The sequence below is a fragment of the Elgaria multicarinata genome, chromosome 7, assembly GCF_023053635.1.
Source record: "Elgaria multicarinata webbii isolate HBS135686 ecotype San Diego chromosome 7, rElgMul1.1.pri, whole genome shotgun sequence".
Taxonomy (NCBI): Eukaryota; Metazoa; Chordata; class Lepidosauria; order Squamata; family Anguidae; genus Elgaria; species Elgaria multicarinata.
In genome coordinates, this window is record NC_086177.1 from 41,123,017 (window position 1) to 41,143,691 (window position 20,675).

Below are 20,675 nucleotides of genomic sequence, written 5' to 3' on the forward strand. Positions count from 1 at the left end.
ACTTGAATCCAACAGCCAATCAGCATTCATTCCAACATTCCATGCACTTATTCCCCCTCCCAACATAATTAACCACTTACCATCTTCACCATATGAAGTCCAAACAGCATTTACAATACAGATATATGGAATAAAAACAGTGAAACATCACAGTGGTATTATTTGCTATTGTGCTCATAGTTTTTGTTTACCACAACAGAACTTGCGGGTAAAAGTCACTGTGGAAAAATATGGAGCAACTCTGAGATAAATTCTGAATAGTTCACCCCATTTCCTGGAGATGAAATCTCTAGATCCATACTGACTGTCAAAGACAGAAACAGCTGTCTTTGCTACATTATTTGAGAGATACGGGGTACACACTCCTGCCCATCACAGCTCCTTTAAAATCCTGGATTTCTATTATTTTCTATGGGCAGCTCCCACAGCCCTAATCTAAAGGAACCAGACGTTGGGCAGAATCTATCCATTAAATCTATGTTTTAGAGCAGCTGAGACACAGAGGTGCGGTCACACGACACACCAATCCATCGAGATGCACTGTAGGCTGTTTTGTGAACAACCCACAGTGTGTGGTTTGCATGCCCAACAGATGATCGAGCACGCCGACAGTGCATTGGTTGTTTCTGTCTCCCTTCCCCAGTCTTCCAGCCAGCTCCACCTAGCCTCTGAGGGGACTTGGCAGCATAACCCGTCTTATCTGCTGCCAAGTCCCCATCTCTGCTCTGATTGCAAGCTCTTTCTTTTTTCACTTCCCCTTTCCCCTTGCCAGTACAGCCACTCCAAAGTCATAGAATAGTAGAGTTGGAAGGGACCTATCATCTAGTCCAACCCCCTGCTCAATGCAGTAATCCAACTTAAAGCATACCTGACAGATGGTTGTCCAGCTGCCTCTTGAATGCCTCTAGTGTGGGAGAGCCCACAATCTCCCTAGGTAACTGGTTCTATTGTCGTACTACTCTAACAGTCAGGAAGTTTTTCCTGATGTCCAGCCAGAATCTGGCTTCCTGTAACTTGAGCCCATTATTCTGTGTCACTCTGGGATGATCCAGAGTGTCCAAATGGGGCTGCCGCTAGGGAAAGGATCTTGACTAAAAGGAATAAGAGCACATTGACAACCTCAGCCTTTGCTGGGTACAGTCTGGGTTGACTTACAGAGTGTTCTAATCCATGGTTCCTATAGAATATAAATAATTTTCCTTTTCCTTTACTACAACTATTCCAGTTTCATTTCATCTTGGAAAATGTCTGTATTATAGCAGCCTCTATACTCCTTCAGGGCACCCATAAGAACATGAGCTATGTCATAAGTAAGAGCAGATAGCTTTAACCTCAGGATGTCCTTGTACTCATTCTGAGACAGCAGCCTTGTGGCTCACAAACCCATTCTGCCTCCAACTGATGCACCAGCAGGAGACCAACATAGGGCTGAAGCACCCAGCACATCTGGGCTGTTAAGAAAGGAATTGCTGAAGCAGTGCTTTTGACTACTGGAATGGTTGCATAGATGTCCATTTGTGGGGAATTTTTTATTCCACCGTTACAATTAAGTGTAGTTGCTTGGGAGGCTATTCATTTTCAGACTACCAGTTGTTAGCAGTTTCTCAATAGCAGTGGGGGTTCCAGACTCAACCTATTTATTAAAAAATAAGTCTACGCAAACTGCAAGTATTCTTCGTAATTGCCTGTACAGGACAGCATTTCTGCAATCCATGCAGAGAAATAAAAGCTGAGTAGCTGGAAGTCAATGAAATATTTTTCTCTGGAACATGCAGTTTTCACAAACATCCTCCCCCTGAAACAAATCAATGTTAGCTAAAGTAACAAACAAGAAAAAAAAAACAGTTCTCCTGTATCGGTGAAATACAGAAGTTTTATTCCTAGCTCATGTCCAGTCATACAGCAGAAAGGACCTGAAAGTCATCCTCCAAAGGGCACTGTGGCTCTATTCTGTCTGTTGAGATTCAAGAGAGTCCCTGACTTTCATTTTTAATTGTGCTTAAACCATGGGGTTCTGTGATAAGTTCTGAAGTATGAGGCACAAACACTTGCATTCTTCTACAGACTCAGAAAGAGATAAAAAGCAGTATGTGGTAATGTAAGAATCATTTTGACAAATGTTTTGATTGTAATGTATAAGGGGAAATGAGAGGAATATCTGGCAACTATCATCCATATTTTAGCAGAATTAGAACCTATATGCAAAATGGGCTTATAAAAACATGTTACCATGTCTTTAAACGTACGAGTACTCAACACCTCTAAGAGCCACTTGCCATACCATTTCTGTGCACGCCAACATCTTCAAATGTGTGAAAATAATGTGATAGTTAATTTAAGCAATGTTTTCTGAGACAATGTGTTGTGATCAAACCTCTGGAAGAAAGTCTGAAAGCAGAATCTTTGCTCAGAAATGGGATAGTATCTTACCTTCTTTTTTCTTCACTAGCTGCCTTTGCATGTCACTTTAAGCCTTGAATTACAGCTCAATAAATCAGAATGTGAGCAAGCAGCATTCTGGTACACACAGCCCATTCACTTCCACTTTGCCCCTCCCTTTGTGTGAGCAGGTAAACAAACCAGAAAAGGGAGAGCTTTGCATGACACCCCAACCTGGGATTATGGGTTTTTATGCCCAAACAGAATGAACCGTAAAAAGAACAAACACTGGATGAACGTTGGGTGAAAATTCTGGCTTGGGAGCATTAAACCATAATCCCAGGTTTGAATATTATGCAAAGATCTCCTTTTGCTGATTTATCTGTACTAGCATGCTGCTCGTTCACATTCCAGTTTATTAATCCATAACTCATGGCTTAAAGTGACAAGCAAACATCACCATGTTTGTATGCATGTGTACCAATGTTTGCTGAAAGTAATATGGTAAGTGGACCTAAACATTATGGAAAACTTACTTTTATTTAGTTATGATTAAACCCTAGTCACAATACTGGCAAAGAGAATAAATGCTACAGCAACACTTTAGTTTGAATTCTTGTTCATTTTGCAGAGTTCTGTCTTGTCAAAGAGAATTTTAATGGGTGCTATATTCCTTCCTTGATCTAGTTCCATATACTTTTCATCACAATACAATGCTCATTTTTACCTATTTTCATAGACAGTTACTTTGGAGCCAAATGATCTGAAATTGCTTTGCTCCCACTTCTATTAGAAAAGTAATTAGAAAGAAAGCTTACAAGGGCAAGAATGTGCTCCTTAAAGAAGGAATATGCAGCCTTTCATTTTAACCATGTTTCACTTTACCCTGATCAAGCCAGGTTAACCTGAGAGAAGCATGAACACACAGGAACCAGACTGCACACATTTATCTCGGAATAGTCCCATTGGCCTCAGTGGGATTTTCTCTTAGCAAACATGCATAACATTGGCTTTAAAACAGGGCTCTAAAAGCAAGCTTCTGGGCATCCCCAGGCAGTCACTCCCTTTACTCTGTTTAACATTGTGCCTGCACTAGCCCCTAAATGTTTGGATTGCAATTGTCACTAAACAAGAACACTGACGTCTTGTTCATTCATGCAATACTCCTTAAAACCAATGGACATTTAAACACACCCACATGGATGTGTAAAACCAATGGACATTTAAACACACCCACATGGATGTGTAAAACCAATGGACATTTAAATACACCCACCATATAATTAAATGAAGCAATGCCTTAAAACACACATATTGAAGTACAAACAGAAACAAATGGTGACAAATTATTTGTCTTACTAGTCTGACTAAAACTGAATGATAAAATATGGGGTCAATAGTGGCTTGGATCCTAAGTTGCTTTTCCATTCATGCAAGGGATGGTAAAATTTCCACAAGCTCCCTCCTTTCATTTGAAGCCTTTGGAAACATATCACCATTTCCAAGGGTCTCCTAACCCTAAGGTACAAACTTTCATGAGGCTGCAGTGGGAAGGGAGAGGCATGAAAAACTTATTCTGTGAACATGAACTGGTGGCTTCCAAACCAATGTAAATTACATAGAGAAAAAAGGTTCACTAGGATAAAATGCTAGGAGACAGCTAAATAAAATAAGGATTGGCAACAGAGAACACCTGCTGTGCAATAGATAATATGCTAGAGAATCTAAGCATATGAAAACATAGAAAAGTACTCAGGCGTATAGAAGGACCAGCTTTCAATTGCTGAAACTCAGGAATAATGTGGTTCATGAACATTTAGATTACTGAACCAATCTCTCTACTTCTTTATTCTACCTTAATTAAAGGCTCAAATCTAAAATGTAACATTAAAAATAAAGACAAAAGTATTTGTAAATACAGGTTTGGGCCACTAAACACCCAAAAACTAGCAACATCACCCATCTAAAAATACTTAAGTTGCAGCATACTGACTACCACTACTAGAAGAACAATGTTTTAAACACAAATTAAATTATGTAGTCACGGCTGGCAGATACGCTGTTACATAAAGTCTACCAGAAAAGGAAATGAAGAATGTCTAGCTCCTTGCCAGGTCTACCAGCACTGCAAATAATCTGTGGTAAATTATGCATTGCTTTCTCAAATCATTTTAATAATTATTATATATAGGTAATTTACAAAATGTTGGAGAGCTAGTTAACACCCTCTCCCTGCACTGGAATGAAAAAATCCAAGAGATGCCACCTGTTTAAAGTTACATGATCTGCTAAGAAGCAGACAAAGAAATTGCACAGCTAATACAACTGAGTTCCCAGCTGAAGCACGATGACAATCTACTTTATCACTGGAAGCTAAAAAAAGCTTATCTCTGAGCTTAACCGTCATTCCTCCTCTGACCACTTCCCAAAACTTAGAGGTTAGTGCTTAAGCTACCTTTATCACACTAAAATGTGGCATGTGAATTCATTACTCAGTTTAACAGTTTGAATCCTAAAAAAATAATAATTTAGCTTACCTCTTTATCCATACTTTCTAAATCTTCTTTACACATGGTGTATAGTGGCATTGTCTCCGACATACTTGGCTGGCGTTTCCTTTTGGATGGCCCAGGTTCTTCAGTCTCACTTGCTGGCATCTCCTCTTCATCAAAAAGCTGATGAGGTTGAACAACTCTGAAACATTTCAAAAACTCTGAATTACAAAAATGTGATTACTAGAACTTAACAGAATTTTGCATTCAGTGTGAGGATTTCAAAACTCATACAATAGGAAAACTTGTCATTAATTCTGGTGCTCAATTTCAATTGTCCTCTGTCCCTTTTACAATAATTCAGAATTCATAGCTTTGTCAATTAGAAAAGCAAGTCTCATCAATGACCCCCAAATCCCTTTGGCACTGTTTGTGCTACCAAGAACAAAAGCTACAGTAAAAGCCTGGGAACTGTCCACTTTGATGTGAAAACAGATTAAAAACTAGAAGATCCAAACAAGAGTCTTTATAGAAGATTCTAGCTTGTGTGTGTGCATGCGTACAAGTAGATATGTGTTTTGTGCCCCTATAAACTCACTTGGACATATGATTGTCTTGCACCCCATCAGACAACGCTACCCAAATGTAAAGCGTGTACGAACAAAGAGACACAAGAAAAAACTTATGTTTTGCCACGAAAAAGGGTCCAATTTTTCTGTAGCAGTACAACACTACATTTTTAAGTTATTAAAGGGCAGTATCCTATATTGCTTTTGCACCTCCACTAGTTCTGTTATGCTAGCGTAATAGACCAGTGGTCTTCAACTGGTAAGTCGCAACCCAAAAGTTGGTCACAAGAGCAGTCCTGATGGGTCGTGGCAAAGTTGTTGCCACCATGTCTTGCATTGAGAAAATTGTGATAGAACCTAAGGAGGTTCGCTTGGCACCTACATGATATGCTTTTAGACGCCAGGTGAAGACCTTTTTATTCTCCCAGCATTTTAACAGTCTATAAATACATTTTAACTTGGTGTTTTAAATTTGTAATTTTGCATTGCTGCTGTTTTATCTGGTTGAGCTTTTATATTGTATTTTATATTATGGTTTTATACTGTTGTTTTATACTTTGAATGTTTTTAATTTTTGTGTACCGCCCAGAGAGCTCCGGCTATTGGGCGGTATAGAAATGTAATAAATAAATTAATAAATAAAATAGTGGGTCCCATGTTGCAGGTTGGAGTCCGAGGTGGGTCTCGGGTCTGGACCCTTTTCACAGAGGGATTTACTAAAGAGAGAAGTTCTGAAGGTGCAACTGCTGCAGCAATCAAGCTGGAACTGAGTGAGAAGGAAGGGACCATGCCCCTTTGAGCATGCACCAAGAGGGCTGAGGGCAGGTCTCACAACAAAAAATATTTTCACTGCTGAACTCTGTAACATTCATGTAGTGCCCAAATGAGCAAGCATTCTGACTGCATTCATCCAGTACTGCAAATGTTACTCTCATCCAAAAGATTCTTATGTGCCGGCATGCAGGTCGTTTTCTTCAGAATACACACATCTGTCAATTTCAGTTGACTGGACACTGATAAAGCCAACAATATTGAACATTTGTTTGGCTCTTTGTAAACAGTCTAATTAGCACAGGAGGACTATATGTACAACCCTGGATGTATTATGTGGAGATTATGTGAAGCGAGTGCATAGCAGGAACAAATGCAAAAGGATCATCCTTGAAGGATTGGTGTTAACTCTGGAAACTATTGTTTTATAGAGTACCACATACAGATTGATATATTGCTCATAATGGTTATAACCCAAAGAAACTATGTACAAGAAATTGCATGCATAGCCTAAACCTCCCTTTAAGTTTTTTCTCTCCATTACTCAGTATGCTTACTTCTCCTTGTCGTCTGAGCCAGCTGGGGCGGTGAATGTGCCGGACCAGTGCCTGGAGATGGGCTGGATGAGGGCCAACAAACTGAAGCTGAACACTGATAAAACTGAAGCTGAACACTGATAAAACTGAAGCTCTGTGGACTGGTGGTTCCCAATTCTGGGAATTGGATAAGCGACCTGTTCTGGAGAGGGTTGCACTCCCTCTGAAGGAGAAGGTGCGTAGCTTGGGAGTACTCCGAGATCCATCCTTGCCACTGGAGACCCAGGTAGACAATGTGGCCTGTAGTACTTGGGGCCATCTTCGGCTGATCCGCCAGCTACAGCCTTTCCTGGACAGGGACAACCTAGCCACAGTAGTGCATGCACTGGTAACTTCTTGATTAGACTACTGCATTGCATTCTACATGGGGCTGCCCTTGAAGACGACTTGGAAGTTGCAGCTAGTGCAAAATGCAGCAGCTAAACTGCTGGCAGGCACATCTTACAGAGACCACATAACACCAGTCTTAAAGGAATTGCACTGGCTGCCTATATGCTTCCGGTCGGAATTCAAGGTGTTGGTAATGACATTTAAAGCCCTAAATGGCTTGGGACCTCGATACCTGAGGGAGCGCCTCTCCCTATATATGCCTGCCCAAGACTTGAGATCTGTTGGAGGAGCCCTCCTTTGCATCCCACCAACGCATACACTATGGTGGGATATGGGAGAGGGCTTTCTCTGTGGTGGCACCCCGACTGTAGAATGCCCTCCCCTTGGAGGCCCGACTTGTGCCAACGCTGACTTTATTCTGGCGCCAAGTATAAATATGGCTTTTTAACAAAGTCTTTGATGGTTAAATTCACCAAGCTCACACACTGTTTTAATTGTTTTTACTGCTTTTAAATTATATACTGGTTTTAACTTGATTAATGGTTTAATTTGTTTTTAGCTGTGTATATTTATTGTTTTATATTGTATGGTTTTATTTGTACGCCACCCTGAGATCCTAGTGATATAGGGCGGGATACAAATATTTTAAATAAATAAATAAATAAATAATACTCTAAGCTCTTCTTATTTATTTATTACATTTCTATTCCGCCCAATAGCCGGAGCTCTTGAGTTTAAACAGTTGCTTGTCTCATTGGCAATGAAAGCTGCTGTAGAGGAAATGTCAAAAAGAAATGCTGGCTGTGCACGGGGTATATTTATTTATTTCCCACTTTTTTCATACAGCACCCAAGGGATTATACAATAGTGGTAATAAAACTGCAACATTTTTTTTTAAAAATCAACAGTAGGTTAACAGCCTAATGAACAATCTTCTTGATCATAGTTAAATTTTCTACAACCTTTTGTTCACTTTTTTCAACGTGGTATTTTTGAAATGCAACTAGAGCATTAAATTGGGTGGAGGAAGGTTTCAACAGAAGGCAGTTTACAACACGGATGAATCATCTGAAGAGTGGATAAAACATAGCATCTAAAAGATGTGCTCTGGGGAGAACTATAACTTAAACTGATGATGATCTGCCTTGTTTTGACAGTATTCCTCATGGTAGTTGCTTGAGCTGGACCCTTTTCTCTCGCCTTCTGATTTTGCCTATACAGCAACAATTATTATTATTATTTATTTATATAGCACCATCAATGTACATGGTGCTGTACAGAGTAAAACAGTAAATCGCAAGACCCTGCCGCATAGGCTTACAATCTAATAAAATCATAGTAAAGCAATAAGGAGGGGAAGAGAATGTAAACAGGCACTGGGTAGGGTAAACAGGCACAGGGTAGGGTAAAACTAACAGTGTAAAGTCCAAACAACATCAAGTTTTAAAAGCTTTAGGAAAAAGAAAAGTTTTTAGCTGAGCTTTAAAAGCTGCGATTGAACTTGTGGATCTCAGATGTTCTGGAAGAGCGTTCCAGGCGTAAGGGGCAGCAGAGGAAAATGGACGAAGCCGAGCAAGGGAAGTAGAGACTCTTGGGCAGGCGAGAAACATGGCATCAGAGGAGCGAAGAGCACGAGCGGGGCAATAGTGTGAGATGAGAGAGGAGAGATAGGAAGGAGCTAGACCGTGAAAAGCTTTGAAGGTCGACAGGAAAAGTTTATATTGGATTCTGAAGTGAATTGGAAGCCAATGAAGAGATTTCAGAAGTGGAGTAACATGATCAGAGCGGCGAGCCAGGAAGATGATCTTAGCGGCAGAGTGGTGGACAGAAACCAACGGACTGATGTGAGAAGAAGGAAGGCCAGAGAGAAGAAGGTTGCAGTAGTCCAACCGAGAAATAACCAGTGCATGAACAAGCGTCTTGGCAGAAGAGATAGACAGAAATGATCGAATCCTGGCAATATTATACAGGAAAAAACGGCAGGATTTAGCTACTGCCTCAATATGAGGAATAAAGGAGAGTGATGAGTCAAATATGAAGCCAAGACTACGAGCTTCCTTGACCAGAACTCTAGATAGTCAGGTGCTGCTGGTACCGAAGGACAGACCTGCAGCAGTACAGGGCTTTTAGGGAAAATGGTGAATGTTATACATTGGGCAGAATCCTGAGCTCTGGCAGCATGCAGTCCATTCCTAGTGGCTGGTGGAAGAGAAAGCTTGGTTACTTTCTTCTTCTAGCACCATAGCAGTCCCTTGGCTAACGGCAGTTGTTGAACCCTATCTGGAGTGTTAATTCATACTGCCTTGCCATACATGTTGCAGGGCTGAAGCAAAAGAATGCATCCCCAAGAGATCTCTCTGGACCTGGGAGAGAAATAGTTCAAAAGGGCTTGAGACCTCTGATACAGGTTTTTTCCCCCTTGTGTTTTGTAGAAGTTCAGATACCTCTTACATGGAGCCCTTCTTAACCATAGATATTTTGAAGTACTGTGGTGTGTAGAATACTGCGCAGCTGGGCACAAGCACTTTTTAACTACACTGGTTCTTGACTGTTTGAAAATCAGGAAACAAAAGCTATATTCCCACAAAGCAGTTCTTTGTGGGGATATAATCATTCATTGTATTCTAGTCTTGTAGTGCAAAAAGGCATCAGTTAATTGTGTTAAAAAAATGTGAGTAGTTCAAGAAAAACATTAAGCCAGTCTCAAAGTTACCCACCCCTGCTGTAGGAAAAGCAGCATTTATATTAGGCAGGCAGGAGTAAGCCATCATACTCTTTCCATTTGTCATTTATACTGCTTATAAATCCCCAATTCCAAGCTGTAAATGGAAAAAATATTATATTATTGCTAGAGAGCCAAATGGACTCTAATATTCTGAAGTTCTCCTTCCTTTCTGCTTGCACCAAATAAATAAATAAATCCCTATGTATGGCATATCCGAACCTATCGGGAACTTGGAGCATGAGTTAAGTCCAAGTAAAATATACTACCAAAAATGTTTATTTATTTAAATTATTTCTATGCTGCCTTTTGGGGCAGAAGCCCTCCCAAGATAGCTTACAAAAATAAGAGTCTTCTAAGAGTCATGTTCAAGATGTATGAAAGTTCAATAATCAAAACAGTAGTAAAAGCGGGGTGGGGTTGGGGGAACAATGTCTCTACCAATCTACCTATAAAATTTTGAATTTTATATAATTCCTTCTCAGGTATGATGTAAGGGCGAAAAAGATGTTTTAAAAGGTCATAGCGCTGACCTCTGTCTGCCGTTTATGCCAGTGATGAAGAATTCCCCTGAAAAACAAATTAGGTTAAGACCCGAACCTTATGCAAAAGGATACTGAATAAAACAGAGACATGCTGAGATAGAGAAACAAAGGTGACTCTCACTATGAAAAGATGTACATATTTTTTTAAATCAGCAATTATCAGAATCTGTCTCTGGCATTAACCAGAACTTACAGTTCTCTTAGAAAGAAGAAAAAAGAAAAAGGGGGGAAAAGAGGAAATGCGATAGCCCTTTCCTGGAGATTAATTTGATACAAAATAAATAGAACTCCAATTGAGTAGTGTTATCTAGTAGTGCAAGGGTTGGATATAATTCTCCCATAGGAAAAAAATGTCTGTAGGTAGGAGATCTCAAAGGCATATTCTTATCTGTCTCTCTCTACCAGTTCTATGATTTCCCTTCTGGGCAGCTAAGCACTATGTCCTCTGGAGTAGCTTTAAATGATGGTTGCTTTAAACTGTGATTGTATGCTTTAAATGAAAATACGTACGGACAAGTCTTTAATTGATCAATGATTGGGCAAAAAGAAAACCTAGTTAATAGTATGCACTTAAAATCCACATTAAAATGTAATCCTGTAATCCTGAAAATAGAAAATTGCATGGTTACAAGTAACAAATAGAAACAGATATTCAAAATGAACTTTGCTTGTGAATTGTATCTGGAAGCCAAACATGTCCATAGCATTTCATGCTTATTATTTAAACCTGACATTCATATTTAAAATTGTTTGGTCTGGAAGAGAAATACAAGTAGAAAAACTGAGGGCACTGTCCAATTAAATATTACCACTAACGTAAATTATGTCGTACTAGTTTAAGTGAACTCCAGTGCAACGCCAATGGCATTTGCTAGCATGGCAGGTTTTCTGGGGAAATCGGTCACACCAGCAAACACTACTGATGTTGCGCTAGAAGTCACTTACACTACCGCAACATAATTTACATTAGTGGTAGTATCAAATTGGATACACCCACAGTTTAATTTTTTTGTACATAAGTTACTATGAAAACTTTAATAAATATTACAAATTAAAAGTAGCATTCAGTTTTTCAAGTAAAGCACCTATAAATATAATTTGGCAATAAGAGGAAAATACATTTTGGATTATTTGAAAGTCATTTGAGTGCTATCTGTTTACGTACCTGAATAAAGAATGCTCCCCATGGACTGGTAGAGTAAGGGGAGGAGCTGGTGGCTGAATATAGAGCGGCTGGCTGGAATTCTGAGATCCTTTCCTAATTAGTTTTCCAGTGTTGGAATCATAAAGCCGAACTTCAGGACCAGGCTGACACTTTGGATGAATAGGAGTTGGATGGAAAAGAGCAGTCTGGAAAGCACTGTGTATATCTGGGAACATGGCAGGACTGTTCTCTCTGTTAGATGAAATATTTAAAAGATATAAGTTAGTAATCCACATAGTGGTCTTGAGCTTATAAAATAAGTTGATCTGAAATCTAGTAAAGAATAAATATGTAGAAAAACAGATTCAGAAGCAACGTAAAATTGTATGGTTGATTTTGTGGCACAAAACTCAACAAGTATTCCACCTCTAAGTCAATTTTTAAAGGGTCAAATTCCTTAATCAAATTTGCAACGGGGACAATTTCATAATGCATGGTTAATTTGACAATGAATCACATACACAAGGTATTAAAAAAGGGAAAGTCAAAAAATGTGCAAAAGAGAACAAGGACACTCTAGTTTTAGTAGTTACTACCCAAAGGAAGTTGATATGCTATTCACTAGTTTTTATAACTTTTATTAATCATTTTTAACTACTATTATCTTTTACTAATATATACACCCCTATAACATTCTTACCAGTAGCTGCCATATGATTAACTATTAGACTGAACTGTACTTTCCTTCTGCTGATGGATAAAATCTGCATGTAATTGCTTTCATTATTTCCAAATATTTCCACATCTGTAGTTTAGCCTCAGAATAGCAAATTCCACAACAATTCAATCTTGTTTATCAGATTTTATAGTAGACTGCACCAAACAAAACTTGTCATTTACATTAAATAAGACCAAAGTAATGTTTCAAACTTCAGAAAACATGTATTGTATTGAAATTATGGAACTGGTTTGAAGAATCCTTGCTTTGCCCTTGTAAAATATTATTTAATAAAGCTAAAAAAGCCCCACCCATCCATTAAAACAGAAATCTGTTGATTCATGTCAAGCAACATATGATATCTTTAATCAATGGGCCCGATCCTTCTATGCCTGTGGCCCAAAACTTCAGATCAATAAATATTACAGTTTTTCAACTTGCTAATATATATGTGCCTTGGATCCTTCCAATTGTGACTTGAAGACAGACGGTCCCACCCCAGAAATGCTTCAAACCTGCTTGAGATTAATTTTGAGCTGGATGGTTTGTTAGGCAACGACTAGTGGTTCAAACTTCTTAGACGAAGAGTGAAAAATTCTAATTCATCAGCTCACCACTCTTAATGGTCTTTCCTGCACTCTGTCTCCAACCCACAGTGCACAACTCCGTTCTAGAGTGCTGTGCCTTTAAAGTCCTCTCCATTCAAGTTGTTGGGTTGGGCTCCAACAGTTGTCAGACCTGCTTAGTTCATTTAAAAAAGGGGTGCATAATCTTTAGCTCCTCAAAGCCTGGGGTGCAGCCCCCATGGGTGCCCTGACCCCCTGCTACCACAACTACTAGTGACAGAAAACAGAGATTTACAAGATCAGCAGGGATGGGGGAGGTTAAATCCCCTCCCAACTACCCTCCCCAATCTCAGTTCCAAGATCGGGGCTTTCCTACTGTTAGCAGAAGAGCAACAGCTATTTCCAAGGGGATAGCTGGGGGATGGGAGAGGCTCCAACTACCAGAGATCTCTAAATCTCAGCAGGTAGGGAGGGGAGGAATAATGTCTACTGCATTGTCAAGTCAAATCCTGAAGGAAGTTTCCAACAGGATTATTTTACAACTAAAGAATTTCAGTTAGTGGTTAGTGTGTTGGATTGGGACTCAGTCGATCCAGGTTCTAGTCCTCACTTGGCCATGAAGCACGCTGGATGACTGGGCCAGTCACTGACTCTTTCCCTAATCTACCTCACAGGGTTGTTGAGAGCATAAAATTAAGAGGATGATGGATGACTATAAGTTCCTGGAAAGAGGAAAAAAGGTGGGATATAAATGTAAATAAAATACTACTACTACTACTAAATGGTGCATTTTTCAAATTTCAAACCCACTGGTAGAGTGGGAGAGAAAACACACATCTTCTATTCCTTTAATTCATATACTTCCATGTGCTGTGCTTTGTAATTTTTTTCTTTAGTATTCCTTTTAAAAGCCAGGACATTACGTTTTATATGCAGATCTAATTATCTGATCAAGGTCAACAATGAAGAAGCCAGCCCAATGCAAATTTGGGTTTGGATTCAGTTAAAGCATTTTTTTACCTTTGTGTTTTAAGGTAATCATCCTTCAAAGGAAACAGCTGCTCCTCTACTTTGTCCCAACGTTCCAAGCAGCTCCACAACCAATCTGGATTTACAATATGGAGATTTTTACAGTTCTGAGCTTGCCGGACTTTTTCTGTGCCTATTTAAACAACCAAACATTAGTGCTCACGATGGAAACACTTTGCAATAAGCCAGTCTATGGGTGAGGTTTATAGGGGACACCTAAGTTCCCTTGATATCAGCATAGCTTAAAAATACATTTAAAACAACATGGATTTCAATTCAACTTGGATGTTCCTAATTTTCTCAGGACTGCTTCCTGTTGTTTTAAAATTCCTTGTAAAAGGAATTAGTCTTTAATGTAGTAATGACTATAGATTTGGAGCCTTAACAACATTAAATCTTTTACTAATCAAGATCCAATTGCAAAGGTAACACAATTTTTTAGTGCAGCCTTATCCAACCTAGCGCCCTCCAGATGTCTGGATTGCAACCCCCATCAGCGTCACCCAGAATAATCAATGATTAGTGCAACAGAGCCATATAGCATTATTGTTTTTTTAATGAATTTAGCCAATTGTTCACAATTCCAGATACCATTTCAGGTAAGTAATACAACTTAGGATAAAGGAGGAATGTCCCCAAAATGGGCCTCTAACGTACTTCAAGATCTCTCCAGTCATTGAAAATTGGACTTCTCTTAAAATATTAATGCACAGAAATATGTCCTGAAGGCTTATTCCATTGCTTAAAGCTTCAGGTGACCATCTAGTCACACAAAGCTGTGGTTTTAATCTATGATTTTTACATACTTTGGTTAGGATCCACTCTGCATTACACTTACCAGCTCGTGCTGCAATAAGGTGGGTTGGCTTATTGGGGTCATCTTCGTTCAATACTAGGTTTTTTGCAATCTTAGCTCCAAGTGCAGTAGCATGATAATGCTCACGTGTTTTTTCAATGGGAAAATTTGTTGGGTATAGTCCACTAAATAATATCGTAACATCTGACAATACTTTTCGTTTCAGTTCTGGCACTATTTTTCTTATATCTGGAATTTCTTCTGTTTCTTTTTTCACATATTTATCATACTTTGAATAATAATCCGTGTGCACCCGAACAAGAATCTCTTCAAGATATATTAAATGGTCATCCTGATCTGTATCATCCTCTTCCTCTTCCTCCATGCTTTGATCTAAAGATTCCCCCACAGTAATTCCAGATTGCTCACTGTTTTGAGACTCTGTCTCAGCCTCCTTCTTGTCAACACACCCATTTCCTAAACTACAAAGACTATCTTGTTCACTCTCTTCATGTGCTTCCAGATCAAATGCCTTGGAATGGGGATTGATACTAGGTGAGGATACTGGGTCTCCAGAATGGTTTGACTGTCCATCCTTTTCTACGGTAGTATCAGTTCCCAGAAGCATTGTATTTTCTTCCTGTACAGACTGCTTTGATTTTCTCCAGCTTCTTTTCCCTTCATTTTCACTATCCGAGGCAGAAGACGAAGATGATTTCCTAGCATCTAACCCACTGTCACTTTCACTATCACTAGACAATTCAAAGTCCAAATAATTTGTGGCCTTGTTTTGAATCTGCTGCTTGCCTATAACTGTCCTATTATCATAGTCTGAAGACACCTGAGATTCCTTGGCACTCGTCAGATCATTTGTATTAGTAACATCTGTTATATGATCAGGATCACTTATGGAGTCTTTTACTTTAACTTTATTATTAGAATTCAAATCCCAGGAAGAGGTCTCATTGCTGATAGAGTTACTGCCGTTTACTTCCTTTATAGATTTTCCAATACCATTGCTTTGTTCTTCTACAGTTTCAACATTTGTTACTTCTTCAGATTCTCGTGAGACTACTGCTGGATCAGATGCCTCAGTTACTTTTGAGGAATGATTTGCTAAATTAAAAAACAATCACATATTTTTTAAAAAATCAATCTTTGAATGCTACTAAAATTCTTACCAACAGAAAACAAAACAAAAATGTATCCCTTATGGCCTAACAGTGTAATCCTATACATTTCTACTCAAAGGTAAATTCCACGGACTATAGGCAAATAGGTTTCGGATTGCAGCCTAACAGCTGAAACACAATCCAATTAAGTTTATCCTTATTTAAACCAGAAGCCTCAGCAAATACCTCAATGAAACTTTAACCTTCATTAAGAGCACCTTCAGTTTCACTATCACTGTTCCCACAGAAAAAATATAATAATGGAAAATGTTCTATTCTACATAACTCATTGCAACAACAGGACTCTTCATAGAAGTAATCAAGAGAGGGCCTACCAGGGCAGGGGAGTTCATTCTTCAAAGCAAAAAAACTCCATTCTCTGCCCACCGAATACAGAACAAATAGTTATGGCCCCAGAATAGCTGTTTTTATAAGGATACTGTTGTTTTTATGCTTTTTATGTTTTTAAACTTTGTATATTTGTTTTTAATGTTTATTGTTTTTAACTTTTGTAAACTGCCCAGAGAGCTTCGGCTATGAGACGGTATATAAATGTAATAAATAAATAAATAAATAAATAAATAAATAAATTGTCCTTCTACCTTCTCTCAAATATGTGCTACCTGACTCTCACATTCAGTAGGTAGGACATAGAGTAACTATGCTGTTGGCAATAAGGAGGGGGCTGTTACCAAACCACAGGGCATGATGGGGGCTTGCCTGGAAATATAGGAGATAGTATAGTCACCATTGCTGGTGAACACCAAACAATATATTCCACCTATCAATAAAATGGCCCAAACACCTCTGACTCATTCCTTTTTGCAGGAGAAGAATCAATATTCTAATGCAAATCTTTCCACTGGATCACAAATACGGTGTTAACAACTGCTGAATCCCAAAATAAATTAAATCCAGGGTAAGAACACCAGGTAGTAGAACCTTCTCTCAAATACAAACTCTCCACTCAACCCCATGTCTCACTTCTGTTGTCTTCACAATGGAAAGGGCAATATACTGTGGTGGATTACTCAGCACAAAATGCTGTAAGGGCTAACTTGCCCACGGATTTGTCACTAGGGTGACAGGGCAGGGCCCAACAGCACAATGTCTTCCCAATGCCACACATGGTTATTGTTGATGTACTAAAGGAGTAGAGAAGCAATTAAGAGAGAATGGTGCGTTCAATATCATGGCTTGTTAAACATACAGTGTGGTTTATTAACCACCCTGAACAACCCAACAACAAATCATGGGTTCTCAAGGTGGCTCGTTCAAGAAAATAAGCCACACTGCAGGGTTAAGGCAACATGCTAACCCAATTTAAAAAGCAACCCACAGTCAACCACTGAGTGTGGGTTACCGTGTTGTGTGAACAGTCTCACTGTCTCATATGTAGTAGATAATGAATTTGTTGTCAGGGTAATCCACAGTTGAGCATACAGCTTTTTGTACTGTATAGGAAACCTCCCCAAAAGTTATGTTAAATAACTGCAATCTAAGAATTTTCATACATGATCAGATCAGATCCACTAGAAACATAACAATTTTCAACTCTACATCCTTGTTAGTTTTTTCAAACTAGCGATTTCCTTTTAAGAAATTGTATTTCGTTTTGTTTATAGATTACCAGGAATTCTGTACAGTTAAGTTTGTATGGTTAAGGGACAAGCTATATTAAGTAATTCTGTGTCCAATTGTGTTCAAAACATGAATGTATACCTATCCTTGGACTCAATTCTTATTATTCATATCTATTTGCTTTGAGCTTACGGATACATGCTAAGTGCACAAATTGCCTTTACACCACCTAATAAAGTCCTTCCAAATGCTGAATATTGATATAGACAAATTCTATAGATCCATCAGGAGGTTCAGTATTCTAGCAGCTTTTCTGAAAAGTAATAATATTTCATCCTCCTAGCAGACTTGGGTGATTTGGAAGCTACAATTCCTGTTCAATTGGTTTTCAGAAACCATTTTTTAAAAAAAGATGAAGACTCACATAGACAAGATAACAAAGCAAATGGGAACACACACACACACACACACACACACACACTTGTGTATATATTAACATATAGTTACCTTTCTTTCTCATTTGAGCTTCCCTTGATCCAGGTGGTGCATTAATATCTCCTGTGCCCTGAAAGTATACGTATTTCTTCACAGTTATCAAATTAGGTGCAAATTTCCAGACATCCTCTCTGTCATCAATAATACAAACCATGGAATCTCCACAAGGAAATAAGTTTCTAGAAACAGAAGAGGGAGTCAATAAATGTACTGATTAGATAACTGTTTAAAATTATTACTATTAAGATGAGTGAACTTGGGAGTCCTTAACATTATCCATTTTTTGAAGCAGCTACCATTTCATCTATATCTTCAAAATGATAACTATCAATGAGTTTTGCTTAAAACCTTCCAGAAGCTGACAGAAGGGGATAACAAACCATAATATAAATTGACAGAAGTATAAATGTATATATAAAAATCCTTTAATTTTAAATCTATATCCAAATCAGATTCACCAAGAGCATCCTTTTTGCTATACTAGACTTGTCTTTTAAAACAAGTGAGTTGACAAATCAGAACATAGGAGAACAAAAATGAAAATGTACAACAATGACTCTCAGGATGCTTGTTTAACTAACATAAGTCATATAAATCTATTGTAATTCTGATTCTTTAAAAATTTGCCCTCATCTATATGATGGGTGAAATCCAATTAGCTCATCCTGTTGACAGAACAACTTCCATCAGCAGAATGAGGAGGCGGTTATTCCCCCTCTCCCTTGTGTACCCTCTGGAGAATCTCCCAGAGGCTTGGGAGATCCTCCAGAGCTGATTCTGGGAGGGTGGAGTGGGAGGAAAGAAGACTATTTTGTCATGCAATTTGAAGTCCCCTCACAAGATATCAGATTCTGCCCAACCATTTTAGCAGAATCTACAAATAGATTCTGCCACCTGGAAATCATTTCAGAAGGGAATAGTTAGGCAAAACAGGTGCTGTGGCAATTGATCTTGTTATAGATTTCTGTCAACCTAGTTATGATATAAACTCAATTTCTTTACAATAGACAGGCATTGCGATATATTTCTGTGTATGGTCTGGGGTGGCAGGTTGGGAAGATATAATCTTCTTGCAATATCCAACATATTTTTTTAATTTGTTGTTTTCAGCAGTATCCCTCCATACTTTCCACAAGCAACATTCTACTCCCAATACATACCTAAGGTTCCCAGTTTTAGAAAATGGATCAATACATTCATCCCTTGACAATATTCGATGAGAGAAAAGCTTCTTTTCGGAGTCCAAGAATGCTTTTAAGGAAAAAAAGTCTTGAATTAATATCTTTTGAATATTGTTTTATGTATTTTTCCAAAAGTATAATCATACTTTGCACCATACTCTCTGAAATACTAAAGGATCAATCCTTTCAACCACAAATATATTTTAATCTGAGTTATTGTTCATAAATCAAATTTGTTAATGAGATCCCAAAATAGATCCATCTACTACATAAATACTAAATACTATGAATAGTGTGCATAATTCAAGAAACTGTTTTGAAGACATTAAGAGATGTGTAATAAACACTGACCAAGATAAGCTGGAACATGACTGAAAAAGTTCAGTGGGATAAATGAGATTTTGTGTGGGATGAAAACAAAAGGTTTGAAGCTCATGTATAAAGTCATATAGTCAGTCCTTCATGAGCAAACATCCAAATCCTTCATATCTGAGCCAGAATTTCTGCTTGTCTAGCATCACATTGTGTTTTGGGAAGTTAACAATATGCTGTTCTTTCATACCACATCTCAAGACTGAACCATTTCCCTCATTTGTTCAATGCTATGCCTTGGGACTACGAATAGCTAGAACAGTGGAAAATATGCTACAATGCTTAAGCAAAATGGGCAAGTTAAGGGAAAGTTTAAACAGACATTCTTGCAGTTGCAGGTTTTAAGTTATACTTGTAAGATTTCTACATAAATACTTCTGAGCTATCTTGAAAGAGTGCAACTATTTTTGAAATGACTTTTTGCCAATTGCCTTGAGAAAACTGATTTTGAAGGACTATAACAGTTTGTCACAATCAAGGGAATAATGCATTTGTTTGTTATATAAACAAACTACAGTTTCAGCAAAGTTTTGGGGAAGAGATCAGGTTTTCTATTAACATAGCCTACACAACTTCCCCAATCATATATGACAGCTGATAAGCCTCCTGGTTTTGCTACTTGCCAGGCACTAGAAAAATTAAAGGGTTGTCAAACTTACATGGCAGGTCAGAATACGTCTGGTGGGCTGCATTCAACTTGGTTTAAAAGTTGAATTATTATACATCCTGGAGTTGACCAGTACAAACTTGATTTTCAAACAGACACTGTCAAAATCCCTTATTTTAATATTGTGACATGTGCTGTGTTCTACAGATTCCATTTTCAAATGTGACAGATGATTTATTGACGCAATGCACTTTGAGGGATCTGGATACTCATAGCTGACTACATAACACTTTCTAGAAATCCCTGTCAAATGCTTTAATGATACACCTCGTGATATTACTGGTCACTTATTAAAATTGATACACGTGGGCCAAAACCATTGTCTCTTACATGAATAACTTAAAACCCATGAAAGCAAGAAAATTTGAGAGTTAAGGATAGAAGTTCAACCTTAACTCACCCGACTATGCTTAAGAATTTCAGCAAATTCATGCAGGATCATCCCTGTTGTGGGACCCTTGCAGTACCTAGGCATAATGAATTGAAAGGATTAGCTAGAGAGAACCATCACCAAGTAAACTTAAAAAGATGCATAGGCTTACTAAGGTGA

General features: G+C 38.4%; 1 protein-coding gene across 1 annotated transcript in view; it reads right to left on the minus strand.

Annotated features, from left to right (window-relative positions):
* Window positions 1-20,675, minus strand: part of CTDP1 (CTD phosphatase subunit 1) — a 69,272-nt gene that overhangs the window by 24,739 nt on the left and 23,858 nt on the right. The window contains exons 6-11 of the mRNA XM_063130468.1: window positions 19,066-19,156; window positions 17,918-18,084; window positions 14,700-15,773; window positions 13,853-13,994; window positions 11,570-11,800; window positions 4,917-5,073 (exon numbers count right to left, since the gene is read on the minus strand). Of these exons, the coding sequence (XP_062986538.1) occupies window positions 4,917-5,073; window positions 11,570-11,800; window positions 13,853-13,994; window positions 14,700-15,773; window positions 17,918-18,084; window positions 19,066-19,156 (1,862 nt within the window). The remainder of the gene's footprint in view (window positions 1-4,916; window positions 5,074-11,569; window positions 11,801-13,852; window positions 13,995-14,699; window positions 15,774-17,917; window positions 18,085-19,065; window positions 19,157-20,675) is intronic.